Source organism: Erinaceus europaeus, chromosome 3 (assembly GCF_950295315.1).
Source record: "Erinaceus europaeus chromosome 3, mEriEur2.1, whole genome shotgun sequence".
NCBI classification, from domain to species: Eukaryota; Metazoa; Chordata; class Mammalia; order Eulipotyphla; family Erinaceidae; genus Erinaceus; species Erinaceus europaeus.
Window position 1 is genome coordinate 46,701,803 of NC_080164.1, and position 25,814 is coordinate 46,727,616.

Sequence of the window (25,814 nt, forward strand, 5' to 3'; positions counted from 1 at the left end):
CCATTGGGCCCCTTTGTCAAAGATTAGATGTCCATAGGTGTGGGGCCTCATTTCTGGGCTCTCAATTCTATTCCACTGGGTAGTGTGTCTATTCATGTTCCAGTACCAAGCAGTTTTGATGACAATGGCCCTATAATAAAGTTTGAAATCTGGGAGTGTGATGCCTCCGGTTCTATTCTTTTTTCTCAAGACTGTTTTGGCAATTCTAGGTCTTTTCTGGTTCCAGATAAACATTTGTAGCATTTTTCCTATTCTCCTAAAAAATGTGCTTGGTATCTTGATGGGGACAGCATTAAATTTGTAGATGGCTCTGGGTAATATATTCATTTTGATGATGTTCATTCTTCCAGCCCATGAACATGGAATATCTTTCCACTTCTTTGTGTCTTTTTCAATTTCTTTGAGTAGTGACTCATAATTTTCAGTATACAAGTCTTTCACTTCTTTGGTTAGATTTACTCCTAGATATCTTATTGTTTTTGTTGCTATAGTAAAAGGAATTGATTTCTGGATTTCAATTTCTTCTAACTTAGTGTTTGCATAGAGGAATGCCACTGACTTTTGAATGTTAATTTTATAGCCTGACACCTTACTGTATTTACTGATGATTTCCAAAAGCTTCTTGCTGGATTCCTTACTTTTTTCCATGTATACTATCATGTCATTTGCAAAAGGAGAGTTTGACTTCTTCTCTTCCAATCTGTATCCCTTTAATTCCTTGCTCCTGCCTGATTACTATGGCAAGAACTTCCAACACTATGTTGAATAGTAATGGTGATAGTGGGCAGCCCTGTCTAGTACCTGATCTGAGTGGAAATGCTTCCAGTTTTTCACCATTGAGTATGATGTTGGCTGTAGGTTTGCTATATATAGATTCCACTATCTTCATGAATTTTCCATCTATTCCCATTTTTTGTAGTGTTTTGATCATAAAGGGATGTTGTATTTTGTCAAAGGCTTTCTCTGCATCTGTTGATATGACCATGTGGTTTTTGGTCTTGCTTTTGTTGATGTGGTGGATCACATTGATTGATTTATGTATAGTAAACCAACCTTGCATGCCTGGGATAAACCCCACTTGGTCATGATGAACAATCTTTTTTTTTTTTTTGAGCTGTAGGCAGTATCTCTTTATTCATGCAGGACGCAGCACAATCTAAGACGAGCTAAGCTAAACTCAAGGTACAGCCCATGATGAACAATCTTTTGAATATACTGCTGTATCTGGTTGGCTAGAATTTTGTTCAGTATTTTAGCATCTATGTTCATCAGAGATATTGGTCTGTAGTTTTCTTTTTTGGTTGTGTCCCTGTCTGCTTTTGGTATCAGAGTGATGTTGGCTTCATAGAAGCTGGAAGGAAGTATTCCAGTGTCTTCAATCTTCTGGAAGACTTTTAAAAGTAGAGGTATTAGTTCTTTCTTTTCTCTTCCTTCTCCTCCTCCTCAAACACTTCCACCACCTCCTCCTTCTCCCCCTTCTCTTGTCAGTTCTGAGTCTGAAGCAGACCCAGAGGCCCCCTAGATATCAGTTAATACATTTACTTTATTTTAATTAATTAATTTTTAATTGTCCCAGGGCCTGATGCCAGCTCTATGAATCTATCATTCCTGGTAGCCACTTTTTCTTTTTTCCTTTTATTTGATAAAACAGAGAGAAATTTAGAGGGGACTGGGGGGAAGTAGGGAGCAAGAAAGAGAGACACATGCAGCACTACTCTGTCTCTTGTGAAAGTTTCCCCCTTCAGGGGTTTGAATCTACGTCTTAAACTATGGTAACATGTATGCTCAAAGAGGTGTGTCACCACCCAAGCCTCCAGTTAAAATATTTCCTATCTCAAAAGTAGCTAATCAATCAGCAGTCCCTATGGAGTTAAAAGAGTAAATGCTTTTAAAGTTTTTAGGAAACAATTTTTCAATTACAATCGCTGCAATAATGTAAAGTCGTATCTTTAAGCTGGCACAAAAGAAAGGAAATCTTTCTCCTGCAATTCATTCTGCCCACTCTCAGAAGACATCTGTCAGAGCTTGTCAGTGTCTGCACAAATAGCACCTCGAGAGCACTGGGGATGACAAACCTTCATGGCCTTTCGCAGTTCCTGCACGTCATACAACACAGTGGGTGTCATCATCCCCAAGATCACCTGCTCGAAGTTGCCACTCAGTTCTGACTTCAAGTCCTCCATCAGGTCCTGCAACATAAGAAAGAATCTTTGCTAACTGCTACAGTGCCTTAAACTGCTTTTAAAGTGTAGACCAGCACACCCAGGTTCTCTGAGATTCTTTGGGGGGATTGCAAGGTAGAAACTATCTTAATGACACTAAGACTTTGCCTTTACACTGTCATTATCACACTTGTACAGTGGAGTTTTCCAAATACCAGTGGAAATACCTACAATTATTTTTTAAAGCTGTTAAAAATAGTCCTTCCACCAGAAGTAACCGGTCTTGCCAGTATATAAGAAACAGTTATTTATAAATAGCATTAAATGACACAAATCATGGTAAGGTCTTATATAGTACAGTAAATCTTAAACATGGGATTTTCAAAGTAACTCAAGTTCCCAAATAACTTGGTTATAACAATAATTATCTATTGCCTTCTTAAACTCTAAGACAGCAAGTAATCTTTCTCATTCTTTACAAACCCATATTTCTCACAGTCCTGAAACCTCTGGAACTTTGTTCGTTTTCCTTCATGCTTCTCTTGATCCATACCACTTGATACTGCATCTGCTGATCTCAGATGACAGCAACAATGTGTCCTGGAACCCCACCTCCCCAGAGCTCTGCCCCCACTAGGGAAAGCTAGAAACAGGCTGAGGGTATGGATCAATCTGTCAATGTCCATGTACAGATACTAGACAGGCTAGGGTCTAGGGTACTAGGTATATGTGTACAGGTATCCACAAGCAAGGGGCAATTATATATCTCAAAGCAAAAGTGCACCATAGCCCTCCGAGATTAAACTTAGACCTAATAAGCTTGGCATTCTAGTAGCATGGCCTAAAGAAGGCAGCAGAAATTCTCTAATTATATATTTATCACTTAGGCCTAAATGCTTTTCTCTCCTATCCCTTACTTCACTTCCCTAAATCACTCTGTCTACTCAAATGACTATGCAAAAGAAAGGTTTTAAGAAATACTCTTTCATCTTTCTTAATCTCTTCTGTCAATGTAGTAACATTATTGTTACCCATTGACAAACTTCAGAAGAAACACTATACAACTGGCCAAGAGTTATACTGGCAAAAACTATTTATCAAGTAAAGGACAATTCCTGTCCCTATGACAGTCTTTATTAGAATCATCAAACAAGTAAATGCAGAAAAAGTGGAAGCTAAGACCCCATTAAAATCCTAAGTCTATTTCCTCCCTAACTTGAGGCCAGACTCCATAAACCTAATACCATGTGTAAAGACCTGGATGCAAGTCTCTGGTCTCCATCTGCAGAGAGAAAGCTTCATGAGCACTGAAGCAAGCTCTAGGTGTCTCTCTCTCCTCTGTCTCTCCTTTCCCCTCTCAATTTCTCTCTGGCTCTTTTTTTTTTTTTTTTTTTTGTAGAGTTCACTTTTATTGTTGGGTAGGTTATTCATTATTATTATTTTTTATTTATAAAAAGGAAACATTGACAAAATCATAGAATAAGAGGGGTACAACTTCACACAATTCCCACCATCAGAACTCTGTGTCCCATCCCCTCCCCTGATAGCTTTCCTATTCTTTATTCCTCTGGGAGTATGAACCCAAGGTCATTGTGGGGTGCAGAAGGTTGAAAGTCTGGCTGCTGTAATTGCTTCCCCACTGAACATGGCCCTTGACAGATCAATCCATACTCCCAGTCTGGCTCTGTTTTTTTAAAAAACTTTTTAAAAATGTTTTTAAAGCTTTGATCCTTTATTATTGGGGGAGGGAGGGCTTGCAAAGAGGAGAACCAGAGCATCACTCTGGCATATGTGATGCTGGAGCTTGAACTCAGGACCTCATGCTTGAGAATTCAGTTTTTTCACTGCATCACCTCCCAGCATCACTGAGTGATAGGTCTTGCCCTATGGTCAAAACAGTAGTTGAATTCCTTCAACAATCACCTCCATGCAGACTTGGGTAGGAAAAATCCAAGACTGGACTTGAGCTCTATGAATCAAAAGTTTCCCAAATGACCTCTGGCAGACAGTAGAGGAAAGTACATGTTGAAATTTTTTTTGAGAATATCTTTATGGTCACTTTATAGGTTTCGATGAAAAAGATATTCTTGGGGGCTGGGTAGTAGCACAGCGGGTTAGGTACACAAGGTGCAAAGTGCAAGGACTGGCACAAAGATGGGTATAAGGATCCCAGTTAGAACCCCTGGCTCCCCACCTGCAGGGGGGTCACTTCACAAGCAGTGAAGCAGGCCTGCAGGTGTCTATCTTTCTCTCCCCCTCTCTTTCTTACCCTCCTCTCTTCATTTCTCTCTGTCCTATCCAACAACAGCTATAACAACAATAACAATAACATCCACAACAGAGACTACAAGAAGGGCAACAAAATTGGAAAAATAGTCTCCAGGAGCAGTGGACTTGTAGTGCTGGCACTGAGCCCCAGTGATAACTCTGGAGGCAGAAAAAAAACAAAAAATAAAAATAAAAATAAAAAGATGTTCTTGCTTCCCCAATTAGAACTATTTCTCGAGAAGTCTCTCATCAATGACACAGAGCCAGGGAGAACACAGTCTACCTACCCTACCAACGTTGGTTTTGTAGGCGGTCCTGATCTCCTGTCTTTGGGCCGTGTTGCGATAGGCAAGGATGCTGATAATAGCGTCTTCATCAGTGCCTGACAAAGGAGCAGAGACAGGAAGTATGATTTGAGGCAGGGGTGAGAAAACAGGTTCATCTGTGGACAGTGGAGTAATCCAAACACATGCAGAAACTTTCACAGAACAGAGCTCCTTGTTCAAGGATTTGTCTTTTTTTTTTTTTTTTTTAAACAAACACTAGATTTGAGTCTTCCTGTTAATAAGCTATCGGTTTTTCTGAGCATTAGTTTCTGTGCCTATAAATGTGAGTGATCACAGTACTTTTATTCCCAGGGCTGCTGCAAGTGCTAAGCAAAACCATTAAGTGAACTAGTTACCACAATGCCCAGTGCTTAATATACAATAAATTTTGGTTGTAATCATGGTTTCCCCCCTTGTTTAGAACTTTTTTTTTTTTTTTTTTGCCTCCAGGCTCAGTGCCTGCACTATGAATCCACTGCTCCTGGAGGCCATGTCCCCCCCTTTGTTGCCCTCATTGTTGTAGCCTTATTGTGGTTATTATTGTAGTTGTTGATGTTATTCGTTGTTGGATAGGACAGAGAGAAATCGAGAGAGGCGGGGAAGACAGAGAGGGGGAGAGAAAGATAGACACCTGCAGACCTGTTTCACTGCCTGTGAAGCGACTCCCTTGCAGGTGGGGAGCCGGGGCTCCAACCAGTATCCTTATGCCACCCCTTGCACTTTGTACCGTATGCGCTTAACCCGCTGCGCTACCGCCGGACCCCTTTTAGAACTTTTATCAAACCTTTTTTTTTTTTTAATTTGGTAGAGGGAGACAAAGAAAATGAAAGCGATCACAACATCAAAGCTTCCTTTGATCAGTGGGGGTTGGGCTCGAACCTGGTTCACACACATTGCAAAGTAGCACACTATCCAAGTGAGCTATTTTACTGACCCGTCTCATGCCTTTTGGATTACCTGTATCTGTATTCCACATTCTTGCCTTTTCTCTCCAATTAATTAATTCATTCATTCATTAATCAAATTTGCCTCCAGAGTCTGGGGCTCAGTGCCAGCACTACAAATCCAGTGCTCCTAGCTGCCATTTCATTTCATTTTTTTATTGCATAGGACAGAAAGAAATTGAGAGGGGTGGGGGAGGTAGAGAGGGAGAGACACAGAGAGACACATGTAGACCTGCTTCACTTCTTGCGAGTAACCCCCCCCCCCAGGTGGGGAGCTGGGGGTTTGAACCAGGATCCTTGCGCCAGTCCTTGAGCTTCGTATGCCTTGAGTGGTGTGCCATTGCTTGGCACTTTCCTTTCTTTTTTTTTAGAATAATACCTAGAATTTTTCTTTTCTTTCTTAAAAAACTTGTTTACTCATTAATAAGAAAAAGAGTTCAGAGCCTCACTATGGCATACATAGTATCAGAGATTGAACTCAGGACTTCAGAGTTGCAAGTCCTGTGCTCTCCCTCTTCACTACCTCCTCTGGGTTTTGAAGCAACTCAAACTTGTGTGTTTATCCACTTATTTGGCATTTGACAGGATATAAGTCAATTCCTCATTGCATTTCAAAATCTGTAATTATGTTTATACCCTTAGTTGTATTTCCTGATCTTAGATGGCTTCCATTATATAACTACTGAAAATTTTCACAAGGAAGTGTCTCACTAAAATTTTATAATATAAATTCTAAACAGTGGTCCAAGAGGTGGTGCAGTGGATAAAGCACTGGATTCTCAACCATGAGGTCCCGAGCTCAATCCCCAGCAGCACATGTACCAGAGTGATAACTGGTCCTTTCTCTCTCTCCTCCTATCTTTCTCATGAATAAACAAATTCTAAAAAAATTAAAAATAAATAAATGATAAATGTCCTAAGTTTTTTGCCTGTTTCTTGCAGCAGCTTTTAAAAGAGGTCTTTATTCTGATATTTTCAAATTTGTCTCTTAGTAAGAGTTGAATGTTCATGTAAAAATATTTGGCCAATTTCCTGTTTCTTCACTGTTTATATTGTATGGGAAGTTATGATGGATTACAAAAGAGATTCTACTAAAATAGTTCAGGGAGAAATGGAATAAAAGAGAGAGAGATTCACCAGAGTTATTGTTTGCAAAATTAGAGAACCAGAAAAATGTGGGGCTAAGAGAGGAAATATGGAGTTTAAAATTTACAAAGCTTAAGGAACAATTATCAGTTGTCTCAAGCTTAGAGAAAAATTATTAAAATCATGGGCCCCTTGGAACATACTTAAAATAGAGTTTCTAGCTTCTTTCTAGCCCAAGATCCCTAATCTCATCTAAGCTATTTTTACTTTTTGGTTTCTGTTTATTAAACAATTTTTCTTACTTTATATTTTACCACCTTTCAGCTACCACATTGCAGATACTAGTATGATGCCATTCTGACCTCTCTGGGCAGATGACCTCACTAATGTGTCCCACCCAGGACCTCATCTTTCCAGAGTCCTACCCCACTAGGGAAAGGTAGAAATAAATCAACTAGCTAATACTCATGTCCAGCAGAGAAGCAGTTACAGAAGCCAGATCCCCCACCTTCTATACCCATACATAATTTTGGTCCAAGAGGGGGAGAAATGTTAAGGGAAGATGACTAGAGGTCTCTGAACTCGAATTCCATCCTGGAGAGAGAAGAAGGGAAAAAATTACATTTAGAAGTAGTAATAGGTGTAGGTGTGACTTAGAAAGGAAGAGAAGACAGGGACATAGAAAAATGGGCAGGTACCAAGCCCCAGCAATAACCCTGGAGGCAAAAAAAAAATTACAAAAATTATGCCAGGGAGGCAGCTTACCCATTGTGACACAGGCAAAGCCTTCAGTTCATTCTCTGGCACAGCATAAAAAAATCATAATTCTCGAACAGGCTAGGGTATGGATCGACCTACCAATGACCATGTCCAGATGAGCAGCAATTATAAAAGCCAGACCTTCTGCATCCCATAAAGAATTTTGATCCATATTTCAAGAGGGATAGAGAATAGGGAAGTTTCCAGTGGAGGGGATGGGACACAGAACTCTGGTGGTAGTAATTATATGAATTTACACCTATTATCCTACAATCTTGTTAATAACTATTAACTCACTAATAAAAAAATTTAAACAAACATCACAATTCACACACAAAGACCCATGCAAGTACCTGGATTCAAACCCCCACTCCCCACCTGCAGAGGAGACAATTTATAAATGGTAAAGCAGGTCTACAGGTTTCTTTTTTTGTTTGTTTGTTTTTTAAGAATTTATTTATTTATTCATGAGACAGATAGGAGGAGAGAAAGAACCAGACATTACTCTGGTACATGTGCTGCTGGGGATCGAACTCAGGACCTTATGGTTGAGAAGGCAATGCTTTATCCACTGCGCCATCTCCCGGACCACGGGTCTACAGGTTTCTATCATTCTCTTCCCCACTTTATCCAACCCACCCCCTCAGTTTTCTCTGTCCTATTGAGTAAGAAAGAAAAATCATATTTCACTATGCCTCATACACATTAAAGCTTAATAAGCACTGAGTATTGCTTTTGTTGCTATCAATGGCATTGGGGTGAGGTAAAACAAATCTTTGGATAGGTAACCTGGGAAATGAGGTCTCATGGTCAAGTATTTTTATCCAAATCTCAAGGAAATTCTAGATAATAGCTATGAAGCAAATGGCACTTGTCAGACCAACTGTTCACCCAGGCAAGGGATGCAGGCAGTGTAGCCTGCAGTGTGACATGCATGACTGTGTCCACTCTGCACAAGGCCTCTGCTCTCAGTGAGCTAACTGGAGTACAGTGCACTGCAAATAGGCCCTTCTCGACTGGTACACCAGCCACCTCCCATGAAATTCCACTGGCCCAGTCATGCCTATCAAAGTAGCAATAGACAGAGAGACTGAAGGAGATGGACGTGGACACAGAATTGGCAGCTCTAGCAAGAGATGTACTCTATTAAGTATGACTTGAGGCTTGGTTCCACTGAATATGTTCCTTTTAAAAAAAAACATTTTATTTTATTTATTGGATAGAGACAGAAATTAGAGGGAAGACAGACAGACAGATTTATAGATAGATACCTGCTACCCTGATTCACCACTCATGACGTTTCCCCCCTGTAGGTGGGGACCGGGGGCTTGAATTGTGGTCCTTGGGCATTATAATGTGTGCATTCTTTTTAAAATTTTTAAAAATATTTATTTATTCCCTTTTGTTGCCCTTGTTGTTTTATTGTTGTAGTTACTGATGTCGTCGTTGTTGGATAGGACAGAGAGAAATGGAAAGAGGAGGGGAAGACAGAGAGGGGGAGAGAAAGATAGATACCTGAACACCTGCTTCACCGCTTGTGAAGCAACTCCCCTGCAGGTGGGAAGCCAGGGGCTCAAACTGGGATCCTTATGCCGGTCCTTGTGCTTTGCGCCACCTGCGCTTAACCCACTGAGCTACAGCACGACTTCCAATGTGTGCATTCTTACTGTTGCCTGGCCCCTTGACTATGTTCCTTAGGATGGCTTCTTTCACTAAATTATACGTTGCTGTATCTATCTCCCAAGAAAATATTTGTGGGGGTACTTCATAAGCCTGATGGTACTAGGGCAGACTTACTATTTTTTGCCTCTAGGGTTATCACTGGGGCTTAGTGCCAGCACGATAAATTCACTGCTCCTGGTGGCCTATGGCACACATCTAAAACTAGCCCTCATTGGAAAACAGATGCATTTCAGAATTTTCATTTACAAGTAATTCTGATTAATTCTGTAGTGTAAAACAGATTCAAATAATTGGGAAAACCTACACTGAGTACATTAAATTAAAAATTCTGAAGTAAAAGTACATTGATGAATGCTTATCCATTTTTTTAAAAAAGATTATTTATTTTAATGAGAGATAAAGAAAGATATACACACATACCAAAGCACTGCTCACCTCTTGCTTATGGTGGTGCTGGGGACTGAACCCGAGAATACAAAGACTCAGGCATGAAAGTCTTTTGCAAAATCATTATGCTGTGTCCCCAGCCCTATTGATGTCTATCTAATTTATGGGATGTTATGGTTGTTTTTGCCAGAGCATTGCTTTGCTCTGATTATGGCGGTGCTGGGGATTGGCCCTGTGACCTCACAGTATATGGCATGAAACTATTCTGCATAGCCATTATGCTGTTTCCAGTCCTCTAATTAATCTTGAAATGGCAGTATGCCCCCACTGTTTTCTTTTTCATTGATTTTTAAAGGTTAATTAATTTTTGGAGAGAGAGCAAGAGACAAGAGCATCATTCAGTTCTGACATATGGCAGTGCCAGGGATCAAACCTGTAGCCTCAGGTAAGCAAGTTGTGGGCTTTATTGTTGAGCTAACTCCCTGGCCCTGCCCCTCATGATGTTTCCTTTCCTTCCTTCCTTTGCTCTTCTTTCTCTTTCTCTCTCTCTCTTCCTTCCTTCCTTTTCTTCTCTCTTTCTTTCTACAAAGCTTTACTACTCAGAGCTGTCTTTTTCAGATATAAAGAGAGAGACTCAGAGAGAGGTATACAGAGAGACACCACCCCACAACACCAAAGTTCCCTCCAATATGGTGGATGCTAGGCTTGAACCTGGGTCCTGTGCACAGCAAAGAAGGCACACTGTTCACTGTGGTTTCTTCAAGCATTGATCTGACAATTGCCAGTGGTTGTAGCACAGTCTGTGACACATAGCTCATGAGGCAGAGCTCATCTCCAGCAGGACACTCACCAAGCCCTTTCATGGCCTTCCTCAAGTTCTGGGCATCTTCCACAGCATTGAATCCTGAAGCAGCTTTAATGGTACCACCTTTGGCTGCCTGGACATAGAGAGAAAGATGTGACTGAGAGGCATCCCATTGTAGCAGACAACTGTTGTGCAACTACCAGCACTATTCTAGTGCCAAGGGGAGAGGGACAGTAGACACTCAACAAGCCAACAAATAAATGTTCCAGGCGAAGCTCAGAGGGAACAGCTAAGACAGGCCCTGAGGCTGAAACAGACAATGCAGCTCAAGCTGATGCCCAGAGAATGGTGAGACGAATTATACCAACACCTAGAAAGTAATCTTGCCCCTCCCACCCCCCACACACCAAAAATAAATAAAATAGTAAAACCAATCCTAAATCCAATCAAACCTCAAAAACCAAATCACAATTTATAATAGATTGAAAAAAGAAGATGTTAAACCCATACTACTGGGAAATAAAAAAAATAAATTACAGGGGGCTGGGTGGTGGCGCACCTGGTTGAGTGCATATGTTACAATGTGCAAGGACCCAGGTTGGAGCCCCTGGTCCCCACCTGCAGGGAAGAAGCTTCACGAGTGGTGAGCAGGTGTCTCTCTCTCTCTCTATCTCCCTATTTCTCCTCCCCCTCTCAATTTCTGACTGTCTCCATCAAATAAATAACTAAATAAATAAAGATAATAAAAATTAAAAAAATAAATAAATTACAAGAGAAATTTAAAGAAAGAAAGAAAGGGATAGAGAGGAACCATAACTGAAAAGATCTTTAAAGATACATCTACAATCACAATGGTGAAGCTTATTTGGATCTTGAATCAAACAAATAAGAATAAAAGAGTTTCATGGCACAATTTCTGAAAGTTGAACAGAGAGAGGTTTACTATTGGATGACTACTGAATTAGCATTAACATTTTTTTTATCGAGTACGTGTCCCATGATGTCTTCTATTTTTATTTTATTTTTTAAAAGATTTTATTTATTTATTCATGAAGATAGAAGGAGAGAGAAAGAGAGAGAGAGGGAGAGAGAGGGAGAGAGAGGGAGAGAGGGAGAGAGAGAGAATGAGACATCATTCTGGTACATATGCTGCCAGGGATTGAACTCAGGACCTCATGCTTGAGAATTCAATGCTTCATCCACTACGCCACCTCCTGGACCACAGAATTAACATTTTATGTTTTTTTCTAAACATTTTTTTTAGTGTTTTATTTATTTATTTATTTAAATTTTAAAATTATTTTTATTTGTTGATTGGATAGAGACAGCCAGAAATCGGGAGGGGAGGGAAAGATAGAGAGGGTGAGAGACAGAGAGACACCTGCAGCCCTGCTTCACCACTTGTGAAGCTTTCCCCCTGCAGGTGGGGACTGGGGGCTCGAACCCAGGTCCTTGCACATTGTAACATGTGCGCTCAACCAGTTGCGTCACCACCCGGCCCCATGTTTTATTTATTTTATTGATAGGGGTAAAGAGAAATTGTGAGGGAAAGGCTTGAAAGAGAGGAAGAGAGACAGAACTGTTTCACTACTTGTGAAGTTTTCACCCTGCAGGTGGGGAACATATTATCTGTTGAATGTACTTTTACATTTTTAAGAAACAATAAAAAAGTAGTTGTACTTTTTATTTAAAGAGTTTTAGGGGGCTGGACAGTGGCACACCTGGTTAAGCACACATACTATAAAGTGCAAAGATCTGTGCAAGGATCCAGGTTTGAGTCCCTGCCCCCACATGCAAGGGGGAGACACTTCCCAAGCAGCCAAGCAGGTCTGCAGATGTCTTTCTTTCTCCCTATTTCCCCACCCCTCTCAATTTCTCTCTGTCCTGCCAAATAAAATAGAAAGAAAAAAAGTTGCTGCCTGTAGTGTTGGATTTGTAGTGCCTGCACTGAGCCCCAGTGATAACCCTGGTGGCAATAAAAAAAAAAAGGTTTTAAACTTCTTCTTTTTTTATTATTATTAGTGATCTAATAATGATCAACAAGATTGTGGAATAAGAGGGGTAAAATTCCATACAATTCCCTCTACCAGAGTTCTGTATCCCATTGCCCCCATTGGAAGTTTCCCTATTCTTTATCCCTCTGGGAGTATGGACGAAAGATCTCTCTGGGGCGCAGAAGGTAGAAGGTTTGACTTCTGTAATTGCTTCTCTGCTAGACATGGGAATTGACAGATCGATGCATAACCCCAGCCTGTCTCTACTTTGCTCTAGTGGGGTAGGGCAAACAAAATTTTTTTTAATCTCCCACATATTGAAATAGTTTACAGATGAGATGATGTCTGGACTTTGCTTCAAATTTACACAGGTAGGGGGAAGTAAATGCAGATAAAGAAGAAACAAGACTTCCCAGGAGTTCATCATTCATTACTGATAGATACAAAAGGGTTCTTTCTGAGATCCTGTCTACTTTTGTATGTATTTGAACTTGTTTGTAATAATATTTTTAAAATTTGTTTATTATCTTTATTTTTATTTATTTGATAGAGAATGCCAGAATTCGAAGGGGAATGGGAAGATAGAGAGGGAGAGAGACAGACACCTGGAGTCCTGCTTCACCACTTGCAAGGCTTTACCTCTGCAGGTGCCGACCAAGGGCTCAAACCTGGGCCCTTATGCATGTGTGCTCAACTAGGTATGCCACCACCTGGCGCCTGTTTGTAATATTCTTTTAAAGAAAGGAAGAGCACGGGGATACAGCTCAGTGGTAGAATATATTCTCCAAGGTCCAAATTCCTCTGCCTAGACCCCCAAGCAAGAGGGAATTGTAGTCCATAATGAGCCTCGATGTGTAAGAGACAGAGAGACATGGATATTCTGAGATGTTCAGAAATACTCTGCTAGTCTCTAAACTGAGTTTAGAGATAAGCTGTAGACATTAGCAGAACTCTTCTGAACTCCTCAGATTAGCAGCAGAGGGTAGAATCAAACTAGCTATGGTTTGTGGGTCTTTTTTTTTTTCTTTCCCAAAAATTTAGTTTATTTCACATGACATAGAGTTTCAGGAGAGGGAGAGGGAGAGATGTGTGTGTGTGGGGTATATAACACCACTCTGGTACATGCAGTACCAGGGGTGAAACTGGAAGCCTCAAGGATGCAAGTCCTGTTCTGTTAGCTATTTCCCATGACTGCTTTAGCTGTAATTCTATCTTCCCCTCTGTGTGCTGACACAGAACAACATTATTATAACCCTTTATCAATCTGTGTTTTGATATTTTGAATTTTGTTTCCTTCTCTTTGAAAATGGGCTAATTAGGCTGGATGGTGGCTCAGCTGGTAGAGCACATGTCATCATATGTGAGGATTAGGGTTCAAGTCCCCAGTTCCAACCTGTGTGTGTTGGGGGGAGGGGGGCTTCATTAGTAGTCAAATGGTGTCCCAGTGATAATCTTGGTGGTAGATAATGATGATGATGATAGACTAACCGGTCATAACCAGTACTTTCTAAAATCATTCTGCCTCGTCTCCTTTCCTTTGGTTACTCTACTGGGTGTGTGCATTTACCAGCTGAAGTGGAAGGATCTAAATGATAGCATTAGTGACCAGATGTCAATGGTATTCAGACTCACCTGGATACTTTCTTTTTTCTTGTCTCCAGGGTTATTGATGGGGCTTGGTGCCTGCACTACAAATCAGTTGCTCCTGGTAGCCTTATTTATTTATTTATTTATTTTTTACACTTTATTGGATAGAACAGAGACAATTTGAGAGAGGAGGAGAAGATAGGGGAAGAGAAAGATAGACACCTGCAGACATGCTTCACTGCTTGTGAAGTGACCCCACCCACAGGTGAGAAGCCCGGTGTTTAAACCCAGATTCATTCGCAGGTCCTTATACTTTGTACTATGTGCTTAACCCGGTGTACCATCTCCTGGCCCCCCATCTGGATACTTTTCCATTCCTAGCTAGTGCTGTGTGTTTTTAAGATGCTAAGAACTCATAGGACTGGGGAGACAGCTTAATAGTTATGCAAAACACTCTTGTACTTGAGGCTGTGAGGTCCCAGGTTCAATCCCCAGCCATTCTCACCATAAGCCAGAGCTGAGTAGTGCTCTGCCCCCCCCTCCCCCTCTATCTCACTACATTAAAGTAAATAAAATACTTAGAATTCACAAACTGAGAGTAGGAAGAGACAGGCAGGGCAGTGCTTGGAGCTGAGGTCATACCAGTTAGGTCTGGTAACACCCCTTTCAGTAGTCACAAGTGTTAGGGTTTTACACTCTATATAAGCACTGGTTGAAATGTACCCTGTTGTCTTATTTCTATGATTCCAGTAAAATATAACAATCACCTGTCTCTTCTACATAATTTAGGGGATTGTGAACATTATGAAAGGGGTCCTAGTATTGGGGGAGATTTCATCTGTGGGTCTTCATGAAGGACACATGGTGGGCTTTAGTAAGAGGTAGTAAACCTTAGTGGGATGGGATAATGGCTTTCAAGTAGGATAAGCCCAGCTTATCTGCTTATCCAGTTTATGGCAAAAGATGTAGCCTAGGGGAAGTTTCTGTTTTCACTCATATTTTGAGAATAATGATGCCAAACCATAGAATTGTTGTAATAAAATACTTAGTTTTTTATTTTTAAAATTAAGAAGGAAGGGGGACAGAAAGGGAGGGAGGGGGAGAAAGAGAGAGAGAGAGAGAGAGAGAGAGAGAGAGAGAGAGAGAGAAAGAAATAGCGCTACAGCACTGCTTCTTTTTTGTGAAACTTTCCCCTGCAGGTGGGAACTTGGGGTCCTTGTGCACCACTGCCCAGCCCCACTCTTCTATTATTTATGTCACCCAGTTTGTGACACCTTGCTATGGAAACCTAGTAAATTTATATGGGCATTTTCCTTCTTTTCTTATACTATAATCCAGTAGTAATAAGTAAATTGGTGATTCTTTCCATCAAAATTCCTACATAATGTAATCTAGTCCTTGACCCCACCATAAGATAGTCTTTTTAGTCAAATGCCCACAAGGTTCTTGTGGAACTCCACAAATGTGAACAATCTTCAAACACTGCATTCTGATATAAACCAGTGGTACTGCTGAGGGACACTGCTGTAGGATTAAAAGTAATGTCTAACGAATAAATCAATAGAGAGATTTACAGGGATGGTAGTTTATCAATTAGCAGTCTTAGTATCTTTTTTTCCTCAGTTAAAAGATAAGCCCAGGAAATTTATTCCTGCTAGTTCTAAATTATTTGCATTGATTAAATTTTGGGGCATAATGTGTCATGAGCATTTCTGGGAAGTCAGGGGATTCCATCCAAAGGAAGCTGGCAAAAGAAATGAGAGGTAAGAAAGAATGATAAGAACCACTTGCCAGAAAAAGTTGTTATATCACAGTCAATGAAATATTATTCAATTATTAATATAGTAATAAGGAAGAGAAATAACTATAGGTATCTTTCTCTTACTCTATCATGTCTCCCCTCTCAATTTCTCTGTCCTACCCAATTAAAATAATAATAATGACAGTAATAATAAAAGGAAAAAATGGCCACCAGGAGTGGTGGATTTGTAATACAGATACTGAGCCCTAGTGACAACCCTGGTGGAAATAAAAAACAAACAAATAAAAATAATTGGGGGCCAGGCAGTGATGTACCCAAGTAAGCACACATACCGCCATGAGGAAGGATCCGGGTTTGAGTCTCTGCTCCCCACCCACAGAGAGGACACTTCATCAGCAGCAAAACGGGTCTGCAGGTATCTATCTCTCTCCCTCTCTATCTCCCTTTCTCTCTCAATTTCTCTCTACCCTATCAATAAAAATAAAGTAGAAACAAAAAAACTGCAGAAAAACAAATGATTTGCAAAAAATATAAACGAGTGCAAACACTATATTCCACTTATAGGATGTTCTCAAACCCGGTTCCTCATGCTTGGTAATATGTGCGCTTAACCAGGTGTACAGTGGAGCATTTCTGTGGTGAACCAGGAAGTAGGAATGATCTGAAAGGAACATGAAAGAACTTTCTGGAGTGAAAAATATTCTATCTTGATAAGGGAGTAGGTTACACAGTAGATATACTGTCAAAATACTAATCGCCCAGGAGTCGGTGGTAGCACAGCGGGTTAAGCGCATATGGCTCAAAGCACAAGGACCCGCGTAAGGATCGCAGTTCAAGCCTCCGGCTCCCCACCTGCAGGAGAGTCACTTCACAGGCGGTGAAGCTGGTTTGCAGGTGTCTATCTTTCTCTCCCCCCTCTCCATTTCTCTCTGTCTTATCTAACAATGACAATAACAACAACAATAATAACTACAAGGGCAGCAAAAGGGAAAATAAATAAATATAAAGAAACAACTAATTGCCCATATTGTCAAAACTCATCTAATAGTAACTTTATAAGTATCTCTCTATATGTGAATTATACACCTATTTAAAATATTCTTAAGTTCTGGGAAATAGCCCACATGATAGAGCACATGCTCTATTGTGCATAAGGCCCTGGGTTTAAGCACTGGTAACATATAAAAAACACAATGAATGGAACTAAGAGAACTCCATGAGTGATGGAGTGATGCTTTGGTGTATCTCCTGTTTCTGTGTATCTCTCCATTCCTTCTGTCACCCTGTCTTTCTCTGAAAAAAAATTCTAAGATTGGTCTGTGGGTAGTATCACAACATGGGCAAGGATAGAGGTTCATTCCCGGGCAACACATTTGAGAAATGCCTGAACACATCATTTTTTATAGAGAAAAAAAGCAAAGAGGCAGAAAGAGCCAGAGAGACAACAGCATCAAAGCTTCCTTCAATGTGTGTGGGGGAACTCAAGTGTGGGTCATCCACACGGCAAAGTCACATACTATCCAAGTGAGCTATTAGGCAGAGAGGTAAAGAGAGTGAAAGAGACCACAGCTCTGGAGTTTCTTTTTCTTCCTTTTTTATTTTCTTCTTTTTTTTGCCTCCAGAGGTTATAACTGGGCTCAGTGCCAAAACTACAAATCCACTGCTCCTGGGTGCTTTTTTTTTTTTGTTTTGTTTAAACATTTTATTGGATAGAACAGAGAAAAATTGAAGAGAGGAGTGGAAAGTAGAGAAGGGGAGAGAAAGATAAGGCACCTGCAGACTTGTTTCACCACTTGTGAAGTTACCACCCTGCACGTGGGGAGTTGGGGGCTTGAACCAGGATCCTTGTTTAGGTCCCTGCGCTTTGTACTACACGTGCTTAACCCAGTGTGCTACCACTTGGTCCCCTGAAGTTTCTTTACTTTAATGCATAATTGGGGGCCAGGCTCAAACCTGGATCACATACATGGGAAAGCAGCACACTATCCAAGTGAGCTATATATATATATATTTTTTTTTTCTTTCTTTTGCTTCCAATGTTACCACTGGGGCTCAGTACCTGCACCCAACGAATCCACTGTTCCAGGCGGCCATACCTTTTGTTGTTGGATAGGACAGAAAGAAGTTAGGGGGGGAAGAAAAAAAGGGGAGAGAACGATAGACACAGACCAGATTCACCGTCTGTGAAATTACCTCCCTGCAGGTGGAGAGCTGGGGGCTTGAATGAGGATCCTTGTTTGGGTCCTTGAGCTTCACACTATGTGTGCTTAACCCGGTGCACCACCACCTGGCCCCGCAAGTGAGCAATTTTGTTGGCCCCACAATCACTTTTAAACTGTTTTCCTTTTAGAATTGTATCACATGGGTGCTGGGTGGTGGTGAGGTACTCTGTTGAGCACAAAAATTACCATGTGCAAGGACCCAGGTTCAAACCCTAGACCCCCACCTGCAGGGAGGAAACTTTACAAGTAAAGCAGTGCTACAGATGTCTTTCTCTGTTTATCTCTCATTCTCCTTCCCCTTTCAATTTCTCTCTTTTATCAAATAAAAATAATAAATACATTAACAAAGAAAAGTTTGTTATAAAAGAATTGTATCATATGATCATTGTTTTAAAACAAAAATGAAGAGAATGAAATTATTCATATGTCTGTATCTATAGTAAATAATTTTAAAATAAAATATAAATATATTAGTGCATATTCTCATACATAATTGTTATACAAAACATATCATTGTTATTTGTGCTCTTATTTCTACTACTTAAAGTAATTGTACATATAGGTAGGGTCTGAAATGAAATGCTGGAAAATAACTGGGAGCTTCAATACTGTATGCGGTGTTTTCTTTTGCTATAAAAATATCTTTCATCTATCTAATAATAGCAATCATGGTGGAAAACAAGAGTAAAGATGAGAGCAATTGAAGTAATTCCTACTTGAGTGCAAAGCACACTAAACGGCCACTTATTTACAGTTTTCATGTGTGGGAAGGCTGTGAGCTTGTTGAAGACAGAAGAGTATCCCCTTTACTCTGAATTCCCAGAGCCAAGTACCATGTCCTCCACAAAGGATGGAGTATTGTAAACACTTCTTCCTGAATAAATGTCCTCCATGTCCAGGAAGAATGGATCATAAAGAATTGGATTTTAATTAAAATATAAAAGATTTAGGGTAGGCATGAGTAAACCTTTGACTGTCAGGGGTGATGAAAAGATGTCTTGAAAGCCAAATTTGAAAAAAAAAAATTAAGAGTGTATCACTATTCAGGATTGTTTACAAGTCCAGCCTCCCAAGGAAGACATCTGGAGCTGGCAGGTACTCTAGTTCTATTCTAGGTATAGGATACTATTTCTATTATTCCTTCCCAGAAGACCAGGGATCAGAATCATCTGCCCACTTAGAAACTTGAGTGGGAGAAGCAGAGCAGATGGCTGGCCTCAACTAGAGTCATATTTGTAGCTAAGAGGCTCAACTTCCATATCAGCACTGAACTTTCTGGGAATCTCAAAGAGATCCAATTCCCTGTGGTCCCAAAGATCAGATAGATGAGCTCTGAGGAGTTTGATCATGAAGCATTCCGAGAATTCTCCCTTTCAATTAATTTTCAGGGTCAAGTTACTACTCCTGAGAGAAGTTAAAAATGGATTTAAGGGGGTCGGGTAGTGGTACATCTGGCTGAGCACACACATTATATCATTACAGGGTACAAAGACCCAGGTTCAAGCCCTCAGTCTCCACATGCAGGAGGGAAACTTCACAAGTGATGAGATAGTGCTGAAAATGTCTCTCTTTTTCTTGTTCTCAATTTCCCCCTCAATTTCTCTCCATCTCTACATTAAATAAATAAATAAATAAATAAATATTTTTAAATGGATTAAAACAAAACAGAGGCTGGGAAAATAAATCAACAGGTAGAGCATCAGACTTGCATGGCTAAGGTTCCTAGTGCCACACATACCAGAGTGCTGCTCTGACTTGTCTCTTATCCCCTCTCCCCTCCCTTCCTTCTTTCCTTCCTTCCTCTATTATGTGATCAACAAATAAATCCTTTTAAAAAGAAAAGAGAAAAAAAAAAACCCTGTCTTTTCATTTCCTTCTCCTTCCCCCTGTTGAATAAACAACCCTCCCATGAGCCACTAATCCTGAGCATACATCCTGTACCTGTCCGTGCCTGGCACCAGGTGGGGAGAGTTGCTCCACAACTTACCATGGCCAGGACTCTATGTCAGGATCAGAGGTCAGTCACCCAAACGGAAGTTCCTGTGTGATAAAAGCAGAGGATAAATTACTGTGATGGGTATCATTAAAATGATTAATCAAGATAACTTACAGTTTGTATGAAGTTAGACCATAGGGAAATGATACCCATTAAAAAAAAAAAAAGTCAGTGAGTGTGATTAGCCAAAGGTACAAAGGTGGGGCTAATAATTAAAGATAAACTATTCAAACTAGGCAGTTTTATTACAGCAAAACACTTCCTTATCTGCTTCTCTGTTCAGGAAGAGACATTGCAGAAATGACTGATTGTTTTGTGAGGAAGAGAAACACTATATTCAGGTCAAACTTAGGTTCTGAACTGAATACCTCTAGTGGACCAGATAATGAGACTCATTTTTTAAAATACATGTTTAGTTTTCTATTAGTAATGTTCCGCATTTTGCAAAATGATCAGAATTCAGATGTATTTTTATACCCACACATCATGCATGCAACCAGGGGTGAGTGGAAGGAAGTGTACACTCGGGAGGCCCTGTGCTACAAAAATAAAAAGTAACGCTCACTGCTCCTTCAAACAGCTCCTTCTAGGTCTTCCTACTTGCTATATAGATAAAGCAGCATTCACATCACCATATCAGTTTAGAATCATTGTGATAACTTTGAGGAAAAAAATGTATCTTAAGAGAGAAGAGATAACCAACAGAATGGGGGGGGGGACTACATTCCCACCTCTTCTCTGATGAGAGAGTGTGTATGCATGAGTGCACGTGTTTGCACACACACATGCACGCGCGCACACACACATGCGTATAAGTGTATATGTGCAAATACAGGCCAGCAGGCCAAAAAACTAGGCACTTCATTTCCCAATAACTACTTTCACTGCTACACTTCAGGATTCAAAGATACTTCTTTCTTTGACTCTGCAGTCTCAGACACTCCTTTTCCTCCTAGTTCTCTCTAGGACTGCTTCACTGATGATGAAAAATAATTTTATCATAATACTTTTATTCAGACATTCTGAATGCAAAAAAAAAATCCCTATGGCAGGGGTAGATAGCATAACGGTTATGCAAAGAGACTCTCATGCCTGAGGCTCTGGTCCAGTCCCTGGCATTACATTTGACCAAGAGGTTATTTTCCCTTTCTATGACTCATAAAAATAATTAATTAATTTTGGATTAAAAAAAATCCTAGGTCCCACCCAGACCTACTATCAGAATTTTAAAGAGGTTCCCCCAAAAAACTCTGTCAGCATAATCACTTGAAAAGCACCAGCCTAGAGCTCACACCTGGTCATTTACAAGGCAAAGGAAGAGCACCAGCCTACACACCTAACCAAGAAATCCTTTTCAACTGTTACCCTTAAAGTAACTAAATCCTTCTTAATCTACTTCACTATGATCTAAATCATTTGGATCATATTCACCAGCTTTCCTTAAGTCCAGCTTCCTTCTCTCTTGTTTTCATTACTCACTGCAAAATTTACCTCATCTTACATAGGGGTTTAATCCCTAAAGGGAATGCCAGCTGGTCTAGGGCACAACCTGAACAAAGATGCAGAGGTGGGGAAGGGGCAGTGACTTTGGGGACGATGAGGAGGAGAAGCTGATAGAGCAGTGGGCTCTTTTACGAAGAGAAGCTCAGAGTTAAGGTTGGAAATGCAGGGGGAAATGGATTGGTAAAGGCCTTATAAGCTCAACTAAGGAACTCGACTTTACATGGGAAGTCATAGGAAAATAGTGGAAAGTTTGGGTGGAAGGGGAGGTTACAGAGAAATGACATAATGAAAGGATTGCTCTCATAGGGTTCTATACTACAAGATAGACTGCAGCTGGAAACAAGGGGCCAGGAAGGCTTGAGATACTGCTACAGGAAAAGACGAACTAAGGATGATTTATATATATTAAATGATAGACAAAATTTAAAGGAATAATATTTTATGACATATGAAAGTTAGATGAAATCAAATTTTAGTGTTCATAAGTATTGATTTAGTGAAGACAGAACTACCTATAGCTACTTTCATGTAACAACAGCAGAATTGATGAAACTATGTTTCTCAAATATTTAATATGTGGCCCTTTACGGAAAAAATTTGTTATACACTGGCCTAAACGATGATGTTAATCAAGTTACTGGGAAGGAGCTGGCTGGGAGATGACATCTGAGCTAAAACCTGAATGAAGAGAAGAGGTCAGTCATTCAAAGGTCTGAAGGAGAATTATTCAGACAGAGGGAGTTAGTGCAAAGGTTTTCATGGGTTAGAAGGATGGGTAAAGGCAACACAAACCAGTGACATGAGGTAGAGTTGGAGAAGGGCCAAAACCATCCAGAGGGGTGGGGGGAGGCAAGATTGAGCTCTCACTTCCCCAGAATGTGCTAGGGGAAGCCGTAAATAAACAGGACATCTTAAAGCTTCCAAGGACGTCAGCCACTCTTGTCTAGCAGTCTTGTTTCACATCATATGAACTGTCAAAATGCCAGTTTCCTTCATCAAGCATAAGTGACATGTGTTGGATTAAGTTGCTGCTGATATGTTGACAGTCTGGCAGGCACAGCTTTTAGGGCCCTTCCTTTCCATCCATGAGGTTTGGAATAAGTGTCAGTGAGGAAGAAGACAGGGAAAGGGGACACCTCCCATAAAACCAGCCTATAAAATGGCCCTTCTAGTTCTTTTGACCACATCAAGCAGTGGAAAGACTGCTTGAGCAAAGTCTTTTGGAAACAGTGAGAGTCATAACTCTATGACCTAGAAACATTTCACCAAAGGAAAAAGAACCTGTATCATAATTGAACACAGGGAGCTTTTAGTCAGAAAGTTATTTTAGCAACTTGCACAGCACACAGAGTAAATCCATTTGTATGGAAACAGTTGTATGTTTATCATTTACTAATATGGAACAATTTTTCTAAACACATTACAGAAAGGCAGAAAGTGGTACTCCTGGATTCTTTGATTAGATATCAAACAACACATACAAACTGAACCCACACCAATGCTTACTATTATTACCTGGCTCTTGACAATGTCTCCATACCTCTGGCAATGACAAGGGTGTGTGAAGGGAGTGGAAGGAACCATACACACATATTCTCCAATATAGAACTTACGTATACCTCTTCTTTTCCCCCTTTTAATTCGACGGGACAGAGAGAAATTGAAAAGGGAGGGTGCACGCGTGCGCGCGCATACACACACACACACACACACACAAACATACACATCTGCAGCACCACTTCTGAAACTTCCCCCCTGCAGGTGGGGATGGGGGACTTGAACCCAGGTCCTTTCCTTTTGCACAGTAATGTGTGCACTCAACTGGGTGTGCCACCACCTGGCCCCATTCTTTCTTCCTTCCTCTCTTTCTTTCTTTCTTTTTTTTTATTTTTTAATTACAGAATTACATGTCGACAGGGGTTTGAACCCACACCATTCCCACCATCAGAGTTCTGAATCTTCACTCTCCCCACTGCAAACCACCACAGTTCCCCTAAAGTTGTAGACATGGGTTGACCATCTTCTCTACAGCTATCTGTCCACATTTATACAAAATTACCCCTTCTTTTCTTGGTTTAATCCTCTCTTTCCCTCTAAACCACTCATGACATCAAAGCTACCTCTATGTCCCTCTCCTTTTCCTTCTCTCTCTCTGGGTGCTAATTCTTCCTTCCTTCCTTCCTTCCTGCCTGCCTGCCTTCCTCCCTTCCTTCCTCTCTCTCTCTTTTCTTCCTTTCTTTGTAATCAGCACTCTCTCTCTCTCTCTTTCTTTCTTTGTAATCAGCACCCAAAGGATGAGAGACATTTATCTCCAAAGTTCTACCTGTAAAACTCCTCCACATTTTCCATAGCCCTTCAAAATCAAGGCTTCTCTATAGGAATCCCTTTCTGCCTCAGCTTTCTTGACTCATTCATTCTTCATTCTGAAGCCAGCCTGCAATTTTGTAAGTTGAACAATGTAGCCAAGTTCATAATGACTCAAACTTTATAATGTTTTTATGTTTTTAATATATTTTTTTTTTTTAAAACACCTTTGTTGATCACACAGGTGGTACAAAAATAATTAGCAACTGTGCCTGGATTTTCATCTGTAAAATGCAAACACAGAGGTTCTGGTGTGGGTCAGGTGACCCTTAAAACAGCAGTATCATTTCAAATGGAAAGAACAAGTCTGAAGGGACCATATGCTAGTAATATTTAAACAAATGACCTTAAGTGTTATCAGTATGAAAACTCTCTCTTATAAGGGCCCATGATTTAAGACACAATTTTGGAGCAACTGAAAGAAAGCTGGGAGCTAAACAGATATTGTTAAGGAGAAAATGACCCCCGTGTCAAGTTGCTCAGGGCATAATAAGTTATAAATGCTCTCAATCTAGTTCAGGTAAGATTACCCAATTGTGCAGGAATAATTTACTGTGCATTCATAAAGAAAACATCATGTATGCTAAGAACACATCCTTCTTTTTTGCCATTAAATGCCCAGAGGGAAATTATTACACTCTTCCACAAATAGCCCTGTTGCAGCACTGCCAGAAGTTGGCTAGCGAACTGCTGACTCAAGTACAAAGTTTCTTATGTCTTTATGGCAGACTTGGGTGTGTGAAACAAGAATCTCTGGTTTCACACAGTATTTCACTAGACCAGACTATTACTAGTAGTGTGTGTGTGTGTGTGTGTGTGTGTGTGTGGTGCATTCCTCCCCACTACCCCCAGAATTTGGAAAGCAGGCAAATTAGATTTCCTCTGGAGCATTAGACTAGTAAAATCAGCAAGTAGCCATCAAAACAGAGACATGCAAATCTCTATCTCAGTGAGAAAGAATGGCTCCTGAGATAAGAAATTAGCTTGTACAAAAATAGTAACGTATTTAAGGAGAACGTATGTCTGTGTCTATCAGCCCTGTAAGCACTACACTAAGTCACTAGAGAGACTCACTTTTTTAAAAAAATATTTTTATTTATTTATTTTTTTGAGAGAGATGCAGAGAGAGACAGAGAGAAACATCAGAGCACTGCTCAGCTCTGATTTATGGTGGTGCAGGGGATTGAACTAACTCAAGTTGGACGTGCTAAGATCGACCCAGTCTGGAAAAGAGAAATTTCCCATGAATGGTCATCCCACTTCTGGTTATCTTGTCCATCTCCAAAAATCTCTCCCTTTACACTGTCTGAACTGGAAGACGCTTTGAAGAGGGTTAAACCGGGAACAGCTGCTGGCTATGATAACATCACCCCAGAACTCATTCTTAACCTGGGTCCCGCGGCAAAGAAGTGGCTCGCTTCATTCCTGTCCCACATCTTGGAATCTGAGTCTATGCCCAAAGTTTGGCGTCATGCGAAGATTATAGCGGTTTTGAAACCAAAGAAAGACCCAACACTGGCCGCCAGCTATAGACCAATTTCTCTCCTCTCTGTGTGTTACAAACTCCTTGAGAGGCTGCTTCTGTCACGTATTTCTCATCTTACAGAGAAATTCCTATCACCCGCCCAGGCTGGTTTCTGCCCAGGAAGATCTACCTGCGAACAAGCCCTGGCCCTCTCAACTTACATTGAAAATGGATTCCAGAAGAATTTAAAGATGGGTGCTGTCTTTGTTGATCTCACAGCAGCCTATGACACGGTCTGGCACCGTGGTTTCCTAGTCAAGATCTCAAGATGCCTGCCTCCATGCGTGGCCAACACTATATCGTTTCTTCTCCAAAACAGAAGATTCCGGGTGCATCTGGGTGACAAGTCTAGCAGATGGAGACTTGTCTCAAGTGGCCTCCCCCAGGGCTCTGTTCCGGCTCCTACACTATTTAATATTTACATCAATGACCTCCCAGAAA

At 40.6% G+C, this 25,814-nt stretch overlaps 1 protein-coding gene across 2 annotated transcripts in view; it reads right to left on the reverse strand.

Annotated features, from left to right (window-relative positions):
* Nucleotides 1-25,814, reverse strand: part of ANXA4 (annexin A4) — an 85,673-nt gene that overhangs the window by 23,270 nt on the left and 36,589 nt on the right. For both annotated transcript variants that reach the window (XM_007521251.3, XM_060187165.1), the window contains exons 2-5: nucleotides 19,973-20,025; nucleotides 10,466-10,553; nucleotides 4,718-4,812; nucleotides 2,076-2,189 (exon numbers count right to left, since the gene is read on the reverse strand). In XM_007521251.3, the coding sequence (XP_007521313.1) occupies nucleotides 2,076-2,189; nucleotides 4,718-4,812; nucleotides 10,466-10,553; nucleotides 19,973-19,975 (300 nt within the window). In that variant the 5' untranslated portion in view covers nucleotides 19,976-20,025. The remainder of the gene's footprint in view (nucleotides 1-2,075; nucleotides 2,190-4,717; nucleotides 4,813-10,465; nucleotides 10,554-19,972; nucleotides 20,026-25,814) is intronic.